Below are 22,826 nucleotides of genomic sequence, written 5' to 3' on the forward strand. Positions count from 1 at the left end.
ATATTTGGGCTGCTGGTAAATAATGCTGCAGTGAACATAGGGGTGCTTATGTTCTTTCAGATTAGTGGTCTGGGTTCCTTTGGATATATTCCCAGAAGTGGGATAGCTGGGTCGAAAGACAGATCCATTTTTAAATTTTTGAGGTATCTCTATACTGCTTTCCATAGTGCCTCATACTAGTTTAATACTCTCATCTGAAGTGGGTCAGAAAGCCAACTTACTTAACTTGATAGAATTAGCACTGTAAAGTCTATAATGAGATAGATTTACATTTCTGATTTTAGGACAACTTATTGTACCTCCAGTTATCCGAAGGGAACAACTCAATTGTTAATATGCAATGTAAACTATATTAAATTTCTTAAACACTAATATAACACTTTAAGGAGAAGAGTATTAGACAGTCAAATTAATAGCAATTCATAATTTAAAAAGTTGTAAATCACTGATGTCATTAGGACTCTGCTGGAGACATTTCTGAAGAAACTTTTGCTCTTCTCTGAGAGTAGGGGATCTTCAGTAGAGCGCATGTAGGGACTATATACACAAATTGATGGATTGCTGGTATTTATTAAGTGAACGAACCCTAAATCACAATGAATTAATGTGTACAAACAGAAGTTTAACTCTGTTCACCCTAATGGGCAATAGATGTGTTTAGGAACATAGTCCAAAAACTGAAAATATGTGACACGGGCAACATGCAGCACAGAGGCTCAACACTGAGAGCCATGAGTTGTTTTCACTACTGGCGTCTACATTTTACTTGTTATTTTAGTTCATTACTTCTGTATATGTGCTTTGAAAATATGTGTTACATAATTGTGATGTAATTAAATTCTATCATTTTATCTGAGGTTAGTGTCAGACCTTCCATTACATGTGTACTTAAGGTTATACTTTAGAATACAGATTCGATCAAATGATTGTTTTGCAATGTAATGTGCTAGAAATTATTGTACCACTTTTACTTTTTAGAAAATTTAAGCTAAATGAAATTAGAATAGAACTTGTGTGCATTCTGGCAGCTAAAAGAGCTAAAATGCTATTCTATAAAACTAGAAGTTATTAGTAATACTTTCTTTAAAAGAATAGTACATTTTGAATTATATATATTTATTCTGCACTTCAGGTACCTAGGTCAGATCATCTATATGAACTGAATACTTTCAGCTTCTGTAGATTGAATAAGAATAAATATAGTGTTTTCTATCAATCTCAGCCTGTCCCCAGAAGATTGACATCTATACTAGAATGCCTGATTATTGCTCATTCAGTTGGAGTGGAAAGTCTTTTTGCTGACTGCATGAAGTAAGTGATCTGAAGTAGTGCTGATGCTGTTAATTTAGGGATTTTGTTCTTCCATTCTCTTCATTTTCTGGGAAATTTTAGACTTGGCTGATTTTCTCAGGCACAATATATGTAGTATAATGCTTAACTAGTTGTAACAATTGAAAAGAAGTATCGATTTAGATATTACTCAAGATGCTTGGGACCAATATTATGTTAGTTTAACCATTGTTACTTATGTTAAAATCCATGCACATTAACCCAAAGTGGATTTAAAATATATGTTTACCAAAAAGAGGGCATACTTAAGTTTATTATATAGAGCTAACAAAATTAACTATAAGGGTTAGTCAAAACATATATATGTACAAATTTAAAATGCAAGTATTTTGGAATATTATAATGAAATATTATAAATATTTTTGTTTCTCTAACTTGTGATTCCTTGATTTATAACAGGTGGATTGTAAAACATTTTGCAAGGTTTTGGTCTGAGAGAAGCTTTGCAAATGTACCTCCTGAGATTCAGAAACGTTGTCTTAACATGTTGATTCAGTCCTTAGTAAGTATAACCTGAATACCCTTGTTTGTGTTTGTCTTCAAAAAGTTTATGCAGCTTTGTATAGGTACTTTCAATATTTTAATTATAAATGTAGAAACATATTATAAAAGCAAATTAGAGAACCAATTCCAGGTAACCCAGAACCAATTCTGAGAACCTATCCTTAAGATTCTGTTTCTGTGTACCAAATTCATTGGTCAGGGTTTAATCAGAGAAGCAGGGAGACACATAATGGTTTGTGAACAATAGATGCATGGTACCAGGGGTAGAGATTATGCATTGGCTCAGCAACATGGACTTCCACTCACTAAGGTAGATTTGGGTATAACACTGAAACTTCTCTATGGCAACATTCCTGAAGGGGATCAGCTATCTACCTGCTGGCAGGTTAATTATATTGGACTACTTCATCCAATATGTCTATATTGGAATAGACATAGACATTTGCTCTGGATATGAATTTGCCTTCATTGCTCCTAGTGTTTCTGCCGAAGCCACTATCCATGGACTTAATAGAATGCTTTTTCCACCATCATGGTATTTTACGCAGCATCATTTCTTACTAAGGAACTCCACAGCATATGAAGTATAGCAGTGGGCTCATGTTCACAATTTCACTGGCCTTATGTTTTCTGTCATCCTGAAGCAGCTGGCTTGATAATACAGAGGAATGGCCTTTTGAAGACTCACAGCATCAGCAAGGTAGCAGTGTGTTCTGGAGTTGGCACAGTGCCCTTTAGGAGGCTGTATATGCTAAATTAGTTTTTGATTTATGGTGCTATTTCTCCTGTAATAGGATACATGGGTCAGGGAACTAGAAACGAGCGTGGTTCCACATACAATTATTCCTAGTGACCCACTAGCAAAATTTTTACTTCCTGCCTCTGCAACTTTAGTTTCTGTGGATCCTAGAAAACGCTTCCATCTGGGGACACAACAATGATTCCATTGAGACTTCCTCCTTCTGGCCACTTTGTAAACTAATAGGCAAAGAAGGGGGGATTATTGGTAGATTGAGCCTAACAAGGGGAAATTGTGTTGCTACTACATAATGTGGGTAATGAGGAGTACGCTTGGAATGATGTACTCCCATGTCCTGTGATTAAAATTAATAGAAAACTAACAACCCACTTTAGGCAGCACTGATGATGGCCCAGATTCTTGAGGAATGAAAGTTTGGGCTACCCTCCCAGATAAAGAACAACAAATAGCAGAGGTACTTGCTGAGGGCTAAGAGAATATGCAGTGGTAGTGGGAAAAGGTAGTTATAAATACCACCTATGAGCAAGTGCTCAGGTACAGAAATGAGCACCATAATAGTTATGACATAAACTAATCCATTTCCCTTTTTATATGAATATTTGTGTATATAGTAAACCAAATATTTTTTCCAGTTCCATTCCCCTACCATCTAATATGACATGGTAATATTAGTTAACCTTATATCTTCATATGTAAGTTATAAGATACCAAAGGGGAATGTGAGTCAGTTTGAAGAACAATGAACATCACTCAAAGACAACACAAGAGAATTTTTATCTTCTTTTAAGGAAAGAGTTAGCATGTTTGTTGTACAGGGGTAGTTATGTTAGGTAGAAGCATGACTTTGTTATTATCTCCGTTTGGGAATTAAATACAGTTTAAAGACATGTGTATGGGTGACAGTTGACAAGGGGTGGACTATAGTGGCTTTGTAATGTATCAGCTTGTCTTGGATGAACTGTACTTCCCAGAATTTCCTTCTTTGTATATTTCCAGTTATAGTGGCCACACGAGACAATTTAATACGATATTTGTAGGGTAGAGGTGAAGCAGCAGCCTTTCTTTTTTCTAGCAGGAAGATTGGAACAGGTTCTTTTAGCTTATACATTTTACATGTTTACTGACTCACCTTTGCACGGAACAGCAGCCAGGCCTGCAGCTGCTTCACTTTGCCCTGTATCCGCTTCCCCGGGTTAGGGACGTGTTTATGTTCATGATAAAGGGTGCCAACTCTCCTGAAGGACACCTATTTCATGTAGGCTGGAGTCAGCAAGAGCTGAAATGAATCCATCCTGTGGATTACCACTTGTGCTCTTAAGTATCAGCTTGTTCTTACTTTCACTTTATGTCCATCTTCTCTTCTTGACTGCCTTCCCTACAGACTTCAAAAGGCTTTGCACAGCAAAGGAAACCATCAACAAAATGAAAAGACCACCCACTGAATGGGAGAACATATTTGCCAATGATACATCTGATAAGGTGTTAATATCCAAAATTTATAAAGAACTTACAAAACTCAATACAAAAAAAAATCAAATTTAAAAATGGGCAAAGGACCTGAATAGATACTTCTCCAAAGAAGACATACAGATGGCCAATAGACATATGAAAAGATGTTCAGCATCACTAATCATCAGAGAAATGTAAATTAAAACCACAGTGAGATACCACCTCATACCAGTCAGAATGGCTATCATCAATAAATCAACAAAAAACAAATGTTGGTAAGAATGTGAACTGTTGGTGGGAATGCAGACTGGTACAGCCACTGTGGAAAACAGTATGGAGTTTCCTCAAAAAATTAAAAATGGAACTGCCTTATGAACCAGCAATTCCACTTCTGGGAATATATTAATATCTGAAGAAACCCAAAACACTAATTCAAAAGAATACAGGCACCCCTATATCCATTGCAGCATTATTTATAATAGCCAAGATTTGGAAGCACCCAAATGTCCACCAGTAAATGAGTGGATAAAAAAGCTGTGGTGCATTTACATGGTGAACTACTACTTGACCATAAAAAAGGAGGAAATCTTACCCTTTGTGCAGCATGGATGGACTGGGGGAGTAGTATGCAAAGTGAAATAAGCCTGTCAGAGAAAGACAAATGCCATATAATTTCACTTATATGTGGAATCTAATGAACAAAGTAAACAAAATAGAAACAGACTCATAGATATAGAGACCAGACTGATTTATCACAGGGGGCATGGGTTGGAGGACTGAATGAAAGAAGAGATTAAAAAATATATATATATATATAAAACACACATATATATATAAAACATATATATGTCTGTTTTTTATATATATGTGATGTTATATATATATATATATATATATATATAAAACACACAGACAACAGTATGGTGATTATCAGAGGGAGAGGGATGGGGGAGGTAAAATAGAGTATATATATATATAACACGTATATAATTTTAATGTGAGCAACTTTAAGGTTTTTCTGTTTCTTGGTCACTATACAGGAGTTTGGTGAGATGTGGTTGCTCCTTTCTACCAAGTGCAAACCATTGCTTTTGGGAGAGAGAAACTGCAGAGAAAAGTTAGGACTTTATAATGTAATTACTTGAATTTTTTCAAAACATGATTACATTTTTCTGTTTCAAAATGCTTTTTTTAAGCCCTTAAAAAGACACATGATGAATTTTTTAAATATAGGAGAGTTATATATGAGTGGGAATGATCACTATGGTAAAACTAAAATTTTATATATATATATAAAATGGTTTGTCTAGAAAGTACCCACCCATGTGTTCAGCCATATAATATGAAAAATAGTGACATTTATTGAAGAAGATACAAGAAACATTGTACATAGGACAGTGATGCCTCAGTCTTCTTCAAAGTAGACACCTGGGGACCTCATACTGTTCTCCCAGCATCTCTTCCACTGTTTAAGATGCTGCAAAATTCTTTGTTGGAATCGCCATCAGCTGCCATGTCATATTTTCCTAAATCTCATCAACAGTCTGAAATCTCTTCCATTTCAAAGGTGATTTTAATTTTTGGAAAAGCCAGAAGACACAGGGCACCAAATCTGGGCTGTAGAGGGGCTGTGTCACCTGAGTGACTTGATGTTTCAAACAAAAAATTCTGCATGAGACAGGATGCGTGAGCAGGCGTGTTGTCGTGACAAAGCTGCCAATCAACAGTTGCTCATAACTGTAGCTATTTTTGTCATATTGCATCTCTCAGTTGAAGAAGAACGTTGAAACAGTACTCCTTATTGTTTGGCCTGGAGGGGTGTACTCATGATGGGCAACACATTCCCAATCAAAAAACACAGTTAACATGGTCTTGATCTTGCTGCAGCTTTGCTGTGCCTTCTTCAGGTGTAGAGAACCAGGCAACTTCCATTGGGATGATTGGGCCTTCTTTTCTGAATCATAACTGCAAGATCCATGATTCATCTCCGGTTATAACCTTCTTGAGGAAATACGGTTCAGTGGTAGCAGTTTGAATCAAGTCATTAGCAACTGCAGCATCATGTTCCTTCTGCTCTGGTAGCAGAAACCGCAGAACAAATTTTGCCACAATGTTCATGCCAAGATCCTGCGTCAAAATCTCAGGCACAGTAGTTTTTGGAACCCCCAGATTAATTTCTAGTTCCTGTACTGTCAGTTGCTGGTCTTAGTTGATTACAGTTCAACATTCTTAGGTGTTCTGATTGTTTTAGGCCTTCCAGAGTGTGGATCACTTTCCACAGATTCTCAACCATCTTTGAAGCATTTGTGCCACACTTTTATTTGTGCTGCATTAATTGCATCATCCCTGAAAGCCTTCTGAGTCGTCTGAATAGTTTCTGCAGAGGAATGTTCAAGCTTAATGCAAAATTTGATGCAGATTTGTTGTTCTGCTTGCTCGGTCATTTTGAATGTGACAGCCACACAGTGCACATGCTCCCTCAATGGTGTCTACCACCCCACTGACTAGTACAGTGAAGTCATCATTGTTCACATGGTGCTCATTCCAGTCCATTCTCCTTGGCTGCCAGTTTACAGTGGTGTTGCGCAAACCATTCTTATTATATTAACAATGGCTGGACTTTTTCCAGACAGACCTCATGTATTACTGTGAGTCTTAAGACCAAAGGATAGCTGAAACCCTGTTTGATTAACACAATAAGGATTAAGAAATAATACAAGGCATTGGGTTTATTCAGTGTATGGTGTTAGGATAATCAGGAAGCTAGCTGTAAAAAATTTAAGTTGAATCTGTACCTCACATCCTGGTATGCTAAGATGTATTCCAAATGGATCAAAGATTTGAATGGAAGAAAAACCATTAAAATACTGCAGTAGCCCTGGGAGCATTATTTTATAACTTCAATAGGGCATAGTAATACAAAATTCAGGAGTCATAAAAAAATTTGATTACATAAAAATGCAAAATTTTTATATAGTAAAAAAACAACCACAAGCAAAGTCAAAAGGCTGTTCATATCATACTCATACTTATAATTTTCTAATATACAGAGTTCCCACAAGCTGATTAAAAAAAACAGCTAAACATAGGATGAGATTAGATAAAGAAAATACAAACACCTCTTAATTTGATGAACAAATTCTCAACTTCATTTATTTAAGAGAAGTGGATATTAAAATTACAGTGTCAGACCATTTTCTACCTTTTAGAATCAAAAAAGAAGGAAATTTTTACTAAGTTAATAAGGATGTAGGGAATAAGTACTTTTATTCATTTCTGGGAAGGGTATAAAGTAGCACACCTTTTGCTGTGTTTTTTAAACTTTTTTGACTGTGACCCAAAGTAAGTAGTTTTTTTTTTAACAGTGTAACCCAGTACACTCACACATGTAGAATGGAAATAATTTTTCTAGAAGAATACTTACCATCATTACATATTATGTACTGATATTTTCTATTTTTGTCTTCTTTTTCTTTATCATTTTTTACTTGTAATACTGGTTGTGAATCACTAAAAATATATATTTTTTAATTTGAAAATAAAAGTTTTGATTTGTTTATTTTTTGAGTACATGTACCTGGCATTTTATTTTAGTTTAGTTTTTTATAATTTTTATTGTTGTTCAAGTACAGTTGTCTCCATTTTCACCTGACCACAGCTGCCTGCCCCACCCATCCCTGCCTCCCACCCTTGAACCTACCCCCTTCGACTTTGTCCATATGTCCTTTATACATGTACCTTGATGGCCCTGTCATTTTGTTCTTTATTTCAATGTTTCTGGTTATATTTTGCTTGCTTGCTTGTTTTGTCAATTAGATTCCACTTATAGGTGAGATCATATGGTATTTGTCTTTCACCACCTGGCTTATTTCACTTAGCATAATGCTCTCCAGTTTTACAGGAGAGGAATCTACAGTTTGGAAAACGGTGCTCCATTGAGGACACGTTGCTAATGTTTTGGGTACTCAGGTGCCCCTCCTCATATCCTCTCGGCCCACATGTGTATTCCAGCCATTGCTGCAGCATCCAGTGTCACACGGGTATAATCTGACATCACTTTCTTTCAACCACATCACAGTTATTTCTCACTTTCCGACCTGAGGCTTAACTGCCTCTCCACACAGGGTGTCTACAACTCTGAAGTTCTGACACCTTGTAAACCTAGAAGTAAGAGGGAATTAACACCCCAATGGACAAGCCCTGACCAGTGTGATAAGGGAGCCAATGGTAAAATGTTTCTCTGTCTGTCTTTTGGGAGAATAATCTAAGTGCAGTCTCTGTGACTCTAAAGCAGCAACTAGGGCCCAGAAAGACTGAGTCCTAGTTGCTACATCAGTGCTTCTCAAACTTTAATGTATATTTAAAACACTTCAGGATCTTGATTAAATGTAGATTCTAATTCACTAAGTCAGGGGTGGAGCCTGAGATTCAACTCCAGCAAGCTGTAGGTGGTATTGATGATGGGGATAGTACTTTGAGTAGCAAAGAGTTAGAAAACACACCCTTCCATTGACTTGCCCTCTTTCCCTGTTTCTCTCTGCCAGTGCCTCAGATCCTCTTAGAATGACTTCTCAAAATCAACTGTGTGTAAACAAGCCTGTTTCTCAGGCTCAGTTATTAGGCAGACCCAGTCTAAAACAAGCAGTATTGATCCAGAAATTATATTTCTAGGAACTTATCCTATAGATATATTTACAGTATGTGACATAATGTTATTTACAATGTTATTACATTACAAAAGTAGCAAAAAAAATTGGAAACAACATAAATGTCCATAAGAGGACTGGTTGAAGGACTTAGGGCATATCCATATTATGGAGTGTTACATAGTTGTTAAAACAATAACAAGGTCCCTTATATTCTGATAAGAAAAATATTTCAGATGTATGCTAAGTGTAAAAGGAAAGGTACAGAGTACTGTGCATATAAATGCCTCTATTTGAGTAAAATGAGGCAAAAATTACATCTATTTATGTTTGTATGTACCTAACTCTGGAAAGAAATAAAAAATAAATAATATTGATTGGGACAAGGGAAAATGGGTAGCATGGGAGAGAAAGAAGAGGAAGACTTTTCTTGGTAATGCTTGTTATATTTTTTGAAGTTTTTTAAAAAATATATTTTATTGATTATGCTATTACATTTGTCCCATTTCCCTCCCTTCACTCCACTCCATCCTGCACACCCCCTCCTTCCCACATTCCCCCCCTATAGTTCATGTCCATGGGTCATACATATAAATTCTTTGGGTTCTGCATTTCCTATACTATTCTTACCCTCCCCCGTCTATTCTCTACCTACTATTTATGCTACTTACTCTCTGTACCTTTTCCCCCTCTCCCCCCATCCCACTCCCCTGTTCATAACGCTCCATGTGATCTCCATTTCTGTGGTTCTGTTCCTGTTCTAGTTGTTTGCTTACCTTGCTTTTGTTTTTGTTTTAGGTGTGGTTGTTAACAACTGTGAGTTTACAGTCATTTTTACTGTTCATATTTTTTATCTTCTTTTTCTCAGATAAATCCCCTTAACATTTCATATAATAAGGGCTTGGTGATGATGAACTCCCTTAACTTGACCTTATCTGAGAAGCACTTTATCTGCCCTTCCATTCTAAATGATAGCTTTGCTGGATACAGTAATCTTGGATGTAGGTCCTTACCTGTCATGACTTGGAATACTTTTTTCCAGCCCCTTCTTGCCTGCAAGGTTTCTTCTTTTGAGAAATCAGCTGACAGTCTTATGGGAACTCCTTTGTAGGTAACTGTGTCCTTTTCTCTTGCTGCTTCTAAGATTCTCTCATTCTCTTTAATCTTGGGTAATGTAATTATGATGTGCTTTGGTGTGTTCCTCCTTGGGCCCAGCTCCTTTGGGACTCTCTGAGCTACCTGGACTTCCTGGAAGTCTATTTCCTTTGCCATATTAGGGAAGTTCTCCTTCATTATTTGTTCAGATAAGTTTTCAATTTTTTGCACTTCCTCTTCTCCTTCTGGTACCCCTATAATTCGGATGTTGGCACGTTTAAAGATATCCTGGAGGTTCCTAAGCCTCTCCTCATTTTTTTGAAATCTTGTTCCTTCATTCTTTTTTGATTGGATGTTTCTTTCTTCCTTCTGGTCCACACTGTTGATTTGAGTTCCAGTTTCCTTCGCATCACTATTGGTTCCCTGTACATTTTCCTTTGTTTCTCTTAGCATAGCCTTCATGTTTTCATCTAATTTGTGACCAAATTCAACCAATTCTGTGAGCTTCCTGATTACCAGTGTTTTGAACTGTACATCTGATAGGTTGGCCATCTCTTTGTTGCTTAGTTGTATTTTTTCTGGAGCTTTGATCTGTTCTTTCATTTGGGCCATTTTTTTTGGTCTTGGCGTGCCTGTTATGTAAAGGGGCGGAGCCTTAGGTGTTCACCGGGGCGGGGTAATGCTGGTCGCTGTGCTGTGACACTATATGTGGGGGAGGGGTCCGAGAGGGAGCAATGGCGCTTGCTCCACTCTGCTTGTTTTCAGTCACTCCCTCCGCTACCCACCATCAAATTGGGCCCTTCTGGTGCAGCTTCCCAGGTGAGTGGATTTGTGTATATTCTAGGCCCCTGTGGGTCTCCAACAAACTCTCCTGTGAGGCTGGGAGTTTCTCCTGCTGCCACCTCAACCCCCACCCCAGGTGTTTTCAATCAGTGGTTTGAGGCTTCGTTTCCCCACGCTGGAACTCTGGGTTGTACAGTCTGTCACCCGGTCCACCAGCTGCTGCCTCACCAGCCAGCTGCAGCTTTGCCCACCCTGCTCCACAATCCGCCACCTTCCTGGGTCCGCCAGGTGCCTCCTTGCTGTGAGTCCTTTCTGCCCCGGCTGCCCCTTTCTGCCCCTCCTACCAGTCTGGATGAATGTTTCTTCTTTATCTCCTTGGTTTTCAGACTTCCATACAGTTCAATTTTGTGTCAGTTCTGGTTGTTTTTTTGTTTTTAAATTGTTGTTGTCCTTCTTTTGGTTGTGCGAAGAGGCACAGTATGTCTACCTATACCTCCGTCTCGGCCGGAAGTCCTGAAGTTTTAATTATGTGTTCCTTTAACTATTAAAACTTTATGTGTTTGGTCTAGAAGTGTATTATTCACTTTCTTCTTTGAACCTCAGGCTACTCTGACATTTAATGTTATTATAGATTCAGATCAGTATGGAATAAGATCACATACCACCTATGTTATCACGTTTGTTTTTTAGTTTTTCAATAGATTACAAGCTAAATTATGACAACTATATCTGTATTTTGAAAAAGATACTACTGTCAGAGCACATAACATACGTATGTACTAACTACTTTGTAGATACCTGCCAAGTTTATTTGAATACCCTACATTTAACACTATTACCAGGAAAATACCTATAGTAGATCAAGTTGGGGTTATTACCTAAAACTCTTAGTAATTGCAGTTACTCAGGAAGTTACCAGATGAGAAAAGGATGATGGTACTAAAATGATATTAAACTACTTGAAATAGCAAAATATGTTTTTAACTCTAATAAATAAAGCAGGGGAAGTATATGTTTTTAAAGAATTCTTGATAAATGGTTAAAAATTTTAAAGTCTTGATGTTCAAGAATTAAACTTAATTTAACTTAGGAATTCACTTACAGACTCAAAGTCTCTGGTAATGCTAAGAGACCAACAAATATTTGAGTGTCTGCTATGACCCATTTCTTTACTAGGCCCTGGGGATGCAAGGGTGAGCCAAAAACAGATGGTTTCACACTCAGTAAACATACAGTCTAATGAGAGAGATGGATATTAATCAAATAGTTATATTAATTATTGAACAATTGGAAATAAGTGATCTACAGTAAAGGGACAGATTCTCTGATGGCATGTATAAAGGGGACCTGAAGTAGGTACAGGAATCAAGAAAAGAATAGTGCTGGAGTTGAGATCTGAAAGCTACAGAGGGTATGCAAAATTTACATCAGATTGCGTATGTTAAGGATTTCTGGCTGTCATTTCCAGATTTATCAGTTATCTATTGCTGAGTAACAAACCACCTCAAAACTTAAGTGGCTTCAAACTACAGTTAATTTCTCACAATTCTATGGCTTGACTGGGTGATTCTTTTGCTGATCTTGCCTGAGCTCAGTCCTGCAGCTGCTTTAAACTGATAACTAAGTAGGAGGCTGGGCCTCCTGTTCCTGCTCTATGGCCTCATGGTCCCAGAAGATCTAGGGGGCTAAAGGCAGAGCTGCAGTGCTTTTGAGGCATAGGCTCTGGAGCTGCACATCACCACTATTTGTGTGAGCATGTGAAAAGGCCAGTCTAGACACAAGGGATGAGGAAATAGATTTCACCTCTTGATGGATGGAGGCACAAAAAAATTGTGGCTATGTTTTTCCATCTACTACAATCTGTCGGGTAATTACTCAATAATAATTATTAGCAGGCATTGTTTTAAGAACTAGAAATCAATCATGGACGTGGACAACAATGTGGTGATTGCAGGGGCTGGAGGTGGAAGAGGGTGGGGAATATAAATTGTAATGGAAAAATACAATAAATAATAATTATTGATGAAAACAACTATAAATCAAACATGAAGAAGATACAGAATTTATTGTTATTTTTCTGTTCCTTGACGCCCATGATATTTGCATATTTGTCATTCCATTTTCCATAGAGATTAGTATTTGTGAGCCATCATTAAAATGAGGGGGCTTACCTAATTAGAGAGAAGGAAAAAAATCACTGCAGGTTGTAAGTAATTTTTAGCCTTTCTAAATTTATAGTAACATATTTTACAGTTGTAAAAGAATTCAGGCTATGCTGGTGTAGCCATGCAATTATGAATGATGTCTATAGGGACAAAAATTAATTCAGTAGTGAAAAATCTCAGGAAAGTCAAGTTTTTCTTTGTAGTTATAACTTTGCTTTCAGGTTTGTTTTAGCTACCCTTTAAAGGTAACTTCTAACAAGCTCAAAGTTTGCCCTTTTGGGTAATTTTGAATGAATGAGTAAATATTACATGTAAAACTAATGATAAAGATATTACCTATCTGAAATTTTGGTTTTTTGCAGGAAGCATCGCAAGAAAACAAAAGTATTTGATTTACTTAGAAAATTACTTTATGAACAGTAATCTAACTTTTTTCAATATTTTTTAAATTATAAGAATGATAAGAATGCTGCTTTTCTTCTGATGGAAAGTGACAGGCTAATCATCAGTTTACCCAGAGTGAAGTGGACAGAAACAGCACTGACTATGGCATCTCAGCTACAAGAAGAATGTATTGCATTTATTATAGAAAACTTCCCCAAGATCGTTCAAAGTGAAAATTTTGCTCTTTTTTTACAGGTACTATGTTGAAGATTATATCCTATATTTAGTTCCATCTTTGTGTTCTGATTATAATTATGCAAGAGTTTTTAAATGCAGGTTGTCTTTGATTAAATTAGTATGGCTTAAATAAATTCCATAGCAGATGGCAGGTTTGCATAGGATTTAGAGCAGTGATGGACAGGATTTTGGGCTCACAAGATAATGAAGGCAGGAGGGGACATGTTTGAGTATGCTGGCAAGGCCCAGTGTAACTCTGGCCAACTCTAGCTCTCTTTTCAGCATAAGCCATATTTTAGAAATCAAAGTCAGAAAGATGGTGTTTTGGTCACTAATACAGTTATGGCCCATGCAAAATTCTTTGTTTTCCTGGGGATCCACTTTTTCTAAATTTAGTAATTAACAAAGACCTAATATTACCCACTCCTAAGCTCTGTTTTTAGGTGATTGTGCTCTTCACAACAGTTTGTGTGCATGCATGTATGCAGATTTTTTAACAAAGGAAAAGGATTATAATACAGTAACTATTATAATAATTACTATATTATTATTAACAGAGGAAATAAGATTTCTGGTTGATTTCATACAGCCAGCTATGATGAAGGGTCTGCTCTTATGCCAGACTTTCACTTTTGTTATACATTTTACACGTATTCCTATTAAATATCAGTTTCTGTGTTTTATAGTCACAAGCAATGAGCAGCACAGCTGATCTGTTGGACAAAATTTTAAAAGCAATTGAAGAAAACATTACCACTGAGAATAGTTGCTCTCTTCTTATGGCTCTGGACGTGTTACTGAACTCTGACAGTACAAAAGAAATGGTATTGAATGTAATATAGTTCATTAAAACATTTGAATTATTTTTAAGGTTTTAAAGTATATGCACATTTTAAATGTTCTGTGGTTCATTGAAACTAAGTAATGGTTACTTAAGGATTAGTTATAGTCTACTTTTGTGTATATTTGGAATTATTTTATAATACAAAAATTTTTAATTTTTATTTATCTCCAAGTAGACATATTATAAAAGTTTAGAATTTGGCAATTTTACTGGCTAATTGTAAACACAGTTGGTACTTAACAATATTAATTGGTATAGTATAACTCTAGTATTTCTCCCTTAGCACTACATTAAACTTCCTAAATATAAAACATAGAGAATTTAAAATAATTTTTTTAGAAATTTTAATCAGTATCTTTAATTAGTATCTTTTATTTTATAATCTTAATTCCATTTTGTCTAAAATAATCACATTTAAAATAGGATTGACTGGGAAAAAATTAAAACATTACTTATTTTTAAATGCAGTTAATAATGGTAATTACTAAGCTAATTGTAACTTACTGACATTTTGTATTCAACAATAATGATTTAAAAATTTTCATCATATTTATTATGATTGCATAGAGTATTTGACCTTGTAATGTCATAGTGGATTTGAAACGGCTGTGTAAGGTATTCATGTAAAGGCATTGGTGGTTTAAAATAATGTTTGGTTGAAAGAATAAGGTTTAGCTTCATGTTCACTGTAAAATTCTGTTGTGAAGAGTGAGCCTTCATAAATAACATGTACCTGACAATCTTAAAAATCTAAGTGATGACATCATTGATCTAGCTTAGGAATAAGTAGATTCGGAAAGGAATAATGACTGGTTGCTATGACAATGTGGCTTTCACCAGCTGCTGATTTGTTGCTTGAACGCAGGGTTTTACGTGCAAGATCCAGGCTCTGCGTGATAAGCTCTGGATCTTCCTGGTTCAGTCTTTCTATGCTGTTCGTCACACAGAAGGCTGGAAGCTGATGAGTACAGATCATCAACAGAAAATCCAAGCAGGTATGTTAGCCTTGAGAATTTTTGTTATATTATAATCTTCGTGAGAAGGGATATTTTGAGAGGATTCTAGTAAGTGGTAGGATTAATGCTTGTTTGCTTCTGTTCAATAATAGCTTCCTGATTGAAACTAGTGATAGTATGTTTAGGCAGTTTTAATAAATCATGCTTTTTTGCTGTTGGTAGAAAATGAAACTCATTGCATATATATATATATGTATGTATAAATATTTTCTCTTTATATTAGCAGTAATGTTCCATCCAAATTTGCTTAAAAAAGCATTCTTGCTTTACTTAGAGAGATAAGTGTAGGAAAATATAATCCATGTAAAACAGATCACCAAACACACTTTCTCTCCCTTTTAAAATATATTTTTCCATAAAGCTTTTCCATCTTTTGCATATGATACCATTTCTTGTGGGTTTTGCCTACATTAGATGGCTTAATTTCACAATTGATCGGTTCAGTGATACGGTGTGTGCTATTGCAGGGTGTCCCTCAGGAGCCACACAGTGGTCTCTGACATTTGATAGGTACCATTGAAATAAATTAGCATTAAACAAAAGGTGTATATTGCTCAAAATGTGTATTTGGTTCAAAAACATTAAAATAAAATGTTGAGGGTATGGAACTAAAAATGGCTTCATGACTATTTTTGGCTTAAAGCAGGTGCCTTAGAAAAAATATTGGCAGATTGAGCAAGTGTACTTTTAAACATTTTAAGTTAAGAGACTAGAGACTGTATTTTATGAAGCAAATGTTTTTGTATTATAAAACATGGAAGCCATATGTGATATACTGCATTCTTGATAGTTCATAGATATGTTAAATTCTTTAATGGTTTAGTCAAAATATGATTTGCTCTGTCCTGTGTTATCAGTATAACATAACAGTGTACCTAGATGTGATCTTGAGAACACTTTTCAAAGAAATTCCAAAAAAAATAAATAACAAAATCATGAAACAACAAAAATCATGAAGTCTTTAGAAATTGGAAAGTTTTTCCTTGTGACTCTTTCTGTACTGATTTTTAGATGACAATTTAACTTTACTATGAAATCTGTACAATGTGAAGAAAAAGATTAACATTCCATGAGTAGATGTCATTCAACTCTCTTCTGATTGGCAGTAAACTTTATTTTTCTTCATTTTAGAGGATTTCATAATTAAGCTGAGGTTTAGTGTTCTTTATCTTAATTCTTCAAAGTGCTAATTAAAATGACATGTAAATGCATATGTATATGCACACATATACACACATCTAAAACAAAATATTAGTAATCCAACTAATTGTCAAAGAGACCTTTTCAATCTATTACATTTACACCAGTGTAAAAATAATGTTTTTTAAATCTTAAATGTGTTGAATTATAGTGATTCCTGACTTATGGATAATTATTGTATTGAGAAACCCCAGAGAAAGGGGTGATTGTAGGTTGTCTTTGTTATAACATTTCTTTATTCTAGTTTGAGTTACTGACCTTTGGGAGGAATCATACATTAATTTCTTCCTGTGTATTATTGTGCAATGTCACTTGCTAACTATAAATCAGTCCTGACAGTGCCATTTCTAGGATCCTGCTTTATCTTATAGTACAGATTCTATAGAATAGAAATAGTAGAAGATGCATGGTAGAGTTACAGATAATTTAATGTATTTTTCTTCAGTTGCTTTAATAAAAAAGTAATTTGGGGAAACTATATGTATTTCTTCAAAGTATATTTTAGAGCCCCACAACCTTCAAAAGGCAAAAATGCATTAGCTAAACTGTATTTATAGCTCTTATACCATTATTCCTATATATTTTCCTGATGTCATTCAAATTCTTATTTGAAGAATGTAAACATGAGTTCTCTAATAATTCCTATTCAACCTAATCTATAAGATGAATGTTTATGTAATTCTGAGAAGAATATGAGTTTGAGGATTGTTTCGTGTTTTATTTTCAAGAGAACCTTATGTTTTTCTCTTTCTTCCTTCCTCATGATAAAACTGCAAACCAGATATTTATAGTTAATTTCAACAATATTTTTACAACTTAGGATAAACATTTTTCTCATATTTAATAGTTTATAAAATATTACATTTGCCACAATCTGTAATTTTTAAAAATTTGGAATACTAAATGAAACCAGTTATTTCTAAAATTTTACAGCTTCAGAAAATTTTTGTTTTTATAAATGTATGAATTTTCTCTGAGATTTTATAGTTCTCATTTATTAATTTTAATAAAAATTCATAGGAATCAGAAAATAATGAAAACACAGTTCTTTAAAAAATATTTGTTTTACTATAGTATGGAATTATACTATAATTCTGTGTGTTAGGTTGGTTTTAGCTATTTTAAAGTTATTTTCTACTGAGACATAACCTTTTTCTACTTGTATCTTATTTTCCCTCTAATTCTATGTTAATGGTACTGCTTCTTATAAAAATACATTGCTGTTTCTTTTTACAGCTGCATTTGACAAAGGTGATAATCGAAGACTTGGTAAAAAGCCTATATTCAGTAGCTCTCAGGTAAACTTTTAAAATTTTATAGGTCCAAATGAAAAAGGATAGCAAATAATTTAAATTTTATTATTTTATATTTCAAAATCATTTTTAAAATTTATTCTTACATTAAGTAAAGCTATTTCTTAATAGAAATAATTTTGAGTCTTTTTTTAATGAAGTGAACATTTCATAAATTTTTAAATGATTTGAATTTTTGATATCTAGCTGGCATAGAAAGTATAATATTCTCCACCTTTTTTATTTCCTTGAAAACCTTTTTGGCAACAAACATACTGGAGCTATTCCAGCAGATCAGAAACTGTCTAGAATTCTAGACCTAATTCAATGTCTATTTTTCTAATTAACCTATTTCTTATAAGAGAAAAATGTTGGTTGTCCCAGTTTTCTCTATACTAAGATTTTAATTCATGTGATAAATATTTCATGTGAAAAAGTCAATTAGTACCAAGAGCACAGTTGTGCTTTACTTTGAAAGTTAATTAGTATACTTACATGAAGTATCTAAAGTAGTCCAACCCTTAGAAACAGAAGGTGGAATGGTGATTGCCAGCGGCTGCAGGGACAAGGAAAAGAAGACTTGCTTTTCATCAGATATAGTTTTAGTTTTGCAAGATGAAAAAGTCCTAGAGATCTGATGCACAACAAGGAGTGTATAGTTAACATTACTGTACTACCCACTTAACAATGGTTAAGATGATAAACTTGGTTATTTGTTTTTTAATCACACACATAAGTTACTTGGTGTGTTTATTATAATGTGAAATACTTTTTTCTCCAAAAATGTTATTGATGGTTAGAGTTCTAAGCTAGCTATCTTAAAGATTGTCACTTAATAATACCTAGTACGTGCAGTACAGTGATATAGAGACATACAATGAGAGTTTCAGTTTTGAATGCAAAGAACATACTGCCTGCCCTTGCAGAGTGGGATAGGGAATCTTTTCTTCCTCATCAGCCAGTAAATAAAGAACTCACACAACTCTAAGCTACAACTAAGAGCTCTCATGGCTTGAGGCAGAGGTCAAGTTTCAAATGTCTTCTGTGAAAAATTGTGAGATGCTGAAGTTTTTTGCCAGTAAACTTCCGAGGCCTTTTTCCCAAAGTGTGTGCTCCCTCATATGTTCTACCTAAGAACATGTAGCATCAACTAACTTTGAGAATTGCTGCACACCATAGCTCCTCTTAGAGACTGATGATGTACACTAACACCTTAAAAGTTCTGAGTAACACTACAGTGAAGACCACTGTTGGACTCTGTTTTATCCAAAATGTCCCCAACTGTTGTAATCACAGAACACCACTAGACTCCCCATTGGCCCCTTTTAGGCATATTATACTGTTACACTGAACATATTCTACAAAATACACTTTAGCATATTTTTTCTATGTACCCTGTTATCCCCTCTAGGGTTTTTTTTTTAATGCCCCAAGACTGAGTCTACCTGCCTTCCTTTTCCCCTGTTCTACTAACTCTATCAACCATGCTTTTCCTCTTTCCTTGCCTTACAGCAAAATTGATCAGAATCTCATTGTTCTTCCTAATTCCCCTGACTTTCAGGTTATCCAAGGGTTTATACTTTTAACCACTAGAAAACAACAACAACAACAGGGTAATAGTCCCTCAGAAAGGCAGTGGTATTCCAAAATGGGTGTTGGACATAGAATCAGAAGTGTTCAAACTTTGAGTTCTCAATTATTATTATCTGTGTCATGTGTGAGTCCTAGTACACTTATTTATAAAATGGAATGATACAACATAGCAGTATTATTGTGAAATTTAAGTGAAATAATTTATGTGCAGTTATCTAGTATGTAGTAAGTACTCAATAAGTGTGGAACAAATAAATATGTTTTCCAAAAAAGGTGGTATCTTTTGGAGGTAGGAAAAAGTTAATGAGGCAGAGAAAAAAGTTTTAAAAGATTGCTAGTACCAATATATGATGTCTGGGATTTGCTTTAAAATAAGTTAGGGGTAGTTATATATTAAACAAAATTGGCCCAGAGTTGATAATTGTTAAAGCTGGGTAATAGGTACATGGGGATTCATTATAATGTTCTGTCTTCTTTTGATTGTTTAAATTCTTCTATATCAAAAAGCTAAAAATCAAAACAAGAGGGAATAGTACTAGAACCTAAAGGGTGTCCAACAGGATTGCTTTAGAGGATTACCCACTTTTTCTTCATTTTTGTCAATAGCTTATGGTGACCATTATAATTTGTTCATTTGTATATAGGTAAATTTTGCAGAGCTAAGTCAGAGGATGCCTAGAAATGCATATACATTGAATCGTCATCATTTTGTGTTATATTAATGTGAAATTTCTGAGAGAGTGTAATATAGATCTCACCCATAACATGATGCTTTAAAATAGATATAACCAGAGACACTGAAGTTAAGAACAATCTAACAACAGCCAGTGGGGTGTGGGGAGGGGACAGTGGGGAGAAGGGTTTACAGAAACTTCTGTAAAGGACACATGGACAAAATCAAGGGGGAGGGTGGAAGTGAGGGAGGGAGGTTGGTTTGGATGGGGTGGGGTGGAGGGATGGGGAGAAAACATGGACAACTGTAATTGAATAACAATAAAAATTTTAAATAATAGAATATGGTAGAATAAATTAAGTAGGATCAGTTTTACAGGTGGGAAGAGGTCCACCTGCTTTTATATACTAAAAATAAAGAATAAAATAAAGAAATTTTTTAAATAAAAAATATTTTTAGCTAAGATTTATTAAGAAAACAAAAAAAGAGAGCTAAGCCTATTTACACTTTATAAATACTGCACAGAATCCTAGAAATTGCACTGAATAGAACCAGTCTCTACACTCTGGACATGCATAATTTGAGTCCCAGAGACGTTAATGACTTCTTAAATACCCTAAGTCAGAGGCAAAACTAGGACAAGAATCAAATGATTTTTTTATAATCATAACTTGCTTTTTCCTAAACTTAGCCAGGTTATTATTTATTATGTATGAATATACACACACCCACATACACATATATGTTATTTGTATCTCAGACAAAATTTTAATGTAATTAGAAGCTTTCTATATTTAGAAATAATCAGACCTTGAACTGTATATCAATGTATGCCCACGTTTAACAGCATTCATCATATTCATTGCGTTCCCAGTATTTGGGGGGCACCGTGCTAAAGGACACACAGATGAAGCTAGCACTGGCTCTGCCTCATTCCACTGCACTTTCACATAGCTTTTCAGAGGGCATGGGGGAAGTATTATATTATTGACATTAAAAAATGTCAATATAATCTTAAATTTGTATTTTAAAATTCTTACCGATTTTTAAAACTTTTTTGTGCCCTTCCATATCAAGGTTGGTTCTAAACAAAATGATGAAATAGGTGCATTTGTCTTCAGTGCCTTTCCATTTTCCCCTATTTCACCTATTTTTAGGAGCCACCCCTTTTCCTCCGCTTCCTCCAGACAACCAATACTCTTACTATCTTTTTTTCTGTATTACTATCTTGTTTGTTTTAAAAACCAGACTTTTCAGATGTGATAATGTTTCTTAGAATTTTGTTTTTGTTTTTGTTTTTAAATGAGGACTCCAAGAAAATTCTTACCACAGAAGATAAAAGTTCTGGCATTTGGGTTAAAGAGAGAATTTTTGGTGAATATCTTGATAAAGTCTCTCAAATTATACCATATGGATGACTACCTACTTAAAGCAGTAAATCATGGGGTCAAGTCCTAATTCCATCCCTATCGGCATGTGATCATGGGTAAATCACATACCTGGTTTAATCCTTAGTTCCTTGCCTTAAGAAATAGAGATAGCAACAGGAGCTATCTCCAGTACTGCTGTGAAGATTATGTGAGATGATATATGAAAAGGGTTTTAGCAAAGAACCTGGGCTTGGACCCTTAAAAGTACTGGATATTGCTATCGTTCACTCAAGGCATCTAGACTCTGTTAGGTATTAATTCCCTATCATAACTTCATAAAGTTATATGTCTTTTAAAATAGTATAGACCTTAAATATTTTGTGCTGTATTTTAGATTTGATTAAGGTAATGCGGTCAAAGACACATTAAAAGTATTGCTCAAAATGACCAAAGGTAATTCAAATTTTTAGTGGACCTAAATTATAATACGAACTTTGCTGGGGTTCTTTTTCTTTGAAAAACTGGCTTATTAAAATGTAAAGTATTTGTATGTCAAAGACTTCAGTCAAGTTACAAGATACTTTTTTCTTCTTTGTAGCAAAGGAGACAAGTTTCTGACTCTGGTGTTATAAAAAGCAAATCTTTGAGAGAAAATAACAAGAAAGAGTGTTGGAATTGTCCCTCTACTAATCAAAAGATGAAATCCGATGGATTGGGAGCATCTGGACATTCATCAAGTACTAATAGAAATACTATACATAAAACTTCGAAGCATGATGACTTAAAAGAAAAGGATCATACAAAAACAGTATCTAAGATTACAAAAGAATTGAAATCTGGGGGGAAAAGTGTTTCTGGAAAGCCCAAAGCAATAATAAAACCCAAAACAGAAAACAATGATAATGCAAAGTCAGCAAACATGTCATCTAGACAAGTTGTGGAAAGATCAGCAACAGCAGCCGCAAATGGACACAAAAACACATTAAATGGAAAGGGAGTGAGAAATCAAGGACAAGTTACAGGTGCCAGACCCAAGGTACTCACTGGAAACTTAAATGTGCAAGCCAGAGCAAAGCCTTTGAAGACAGGAAAAGATTCTCCATGCCTTAGCATGACAGAACGCTCCAGCAGATCTACTAATTCAAGTATGGAATTCTTGGTTTCCACCGAAAGTCTGGATGAACCAAAAGAAAATGGATCAACAGAAGAGAAGCCATCTGGTCATAAACTGTCCTTTTGTGAATCTCCAGGACAGACAGTGAAAAACAGTGTAGAAAGTATCAAATCTTCCACTGTAGGTGGGTTTTAGCACTCTAATCTTTAACACCTCCTGACAGTTAAAGTTCCTAGAAAAAATGACTTGTTTGGGACTTTTATTTAGTTTCACTGCAAAGAAAAGTATTTACTTACGTGTATTCATGCAAAGAAAACACAGTTCTTCCCATGTTGACATTTAATTTTTTTT

At 35.0% G+C, this 22,826-nt stretch overlaps 1 protein-coding gene across 3 annotated transcripts in view; it reads left to right on the forward strand.

Annotated features, from left to right (window-relative positions):
• The window catches only part of BTBD8 (BTB domain containing 8), a 91,892-nt gene that overhangs the window by 61,902 nt on the left and 7,164 nt on the right, over positions 1-22,826 (forward strand). The window contains exons 8-14 of one of the 3 annotated variants that reach the window (XM_024565537.4): positions 1,223-1,311; positions 1,750-1,852; positions 13,209-13,391; positions 14,060-14,197; positions 15,083-15,212; positions 17,670-17,731; positions 21,960-22,659. In XM_024565537.4, coding sequence (XP_024421305.3) covers positions 1,223-1,311; positions 1,750-1,852; positions 13,209-13,391; positions 14,060-14,197; positions 15,083-15,212; positions 17,670-17,731; positions 21,960-22,659 — 1,405 coding nt within the window. Of the gene's footprint in view, positions 1-1,222; positions 1,312-1,749; positions 1,853-4,038; positions 4,339-13,208; positions 13,392-14,059; positions 14,198-15,082; positions 15,213-17,669; positions 17,732-21,959; positions 22,660-22,826 lie in introns of those variants that run through there. The other 2 variants (XM_024565538.4, XM_045199487.2) reach the window with 2 other exon arrangements.

This window comes from Desmodus rotundus, chromosome 3 (assembly GCF_022682495.2).
Source record: "Desmodus rotundus isolate HL8 chromosome 3, HLdesRot8A.1, whole genome shotgun sequence".
In the NCBI taxonomy this organism is placed as follows: Eukaryota; Metazoa; Chordata; class Mammalia; order Chiroptera; family Phyllostomidae; genus Desmodus; species Desmodus rotundus.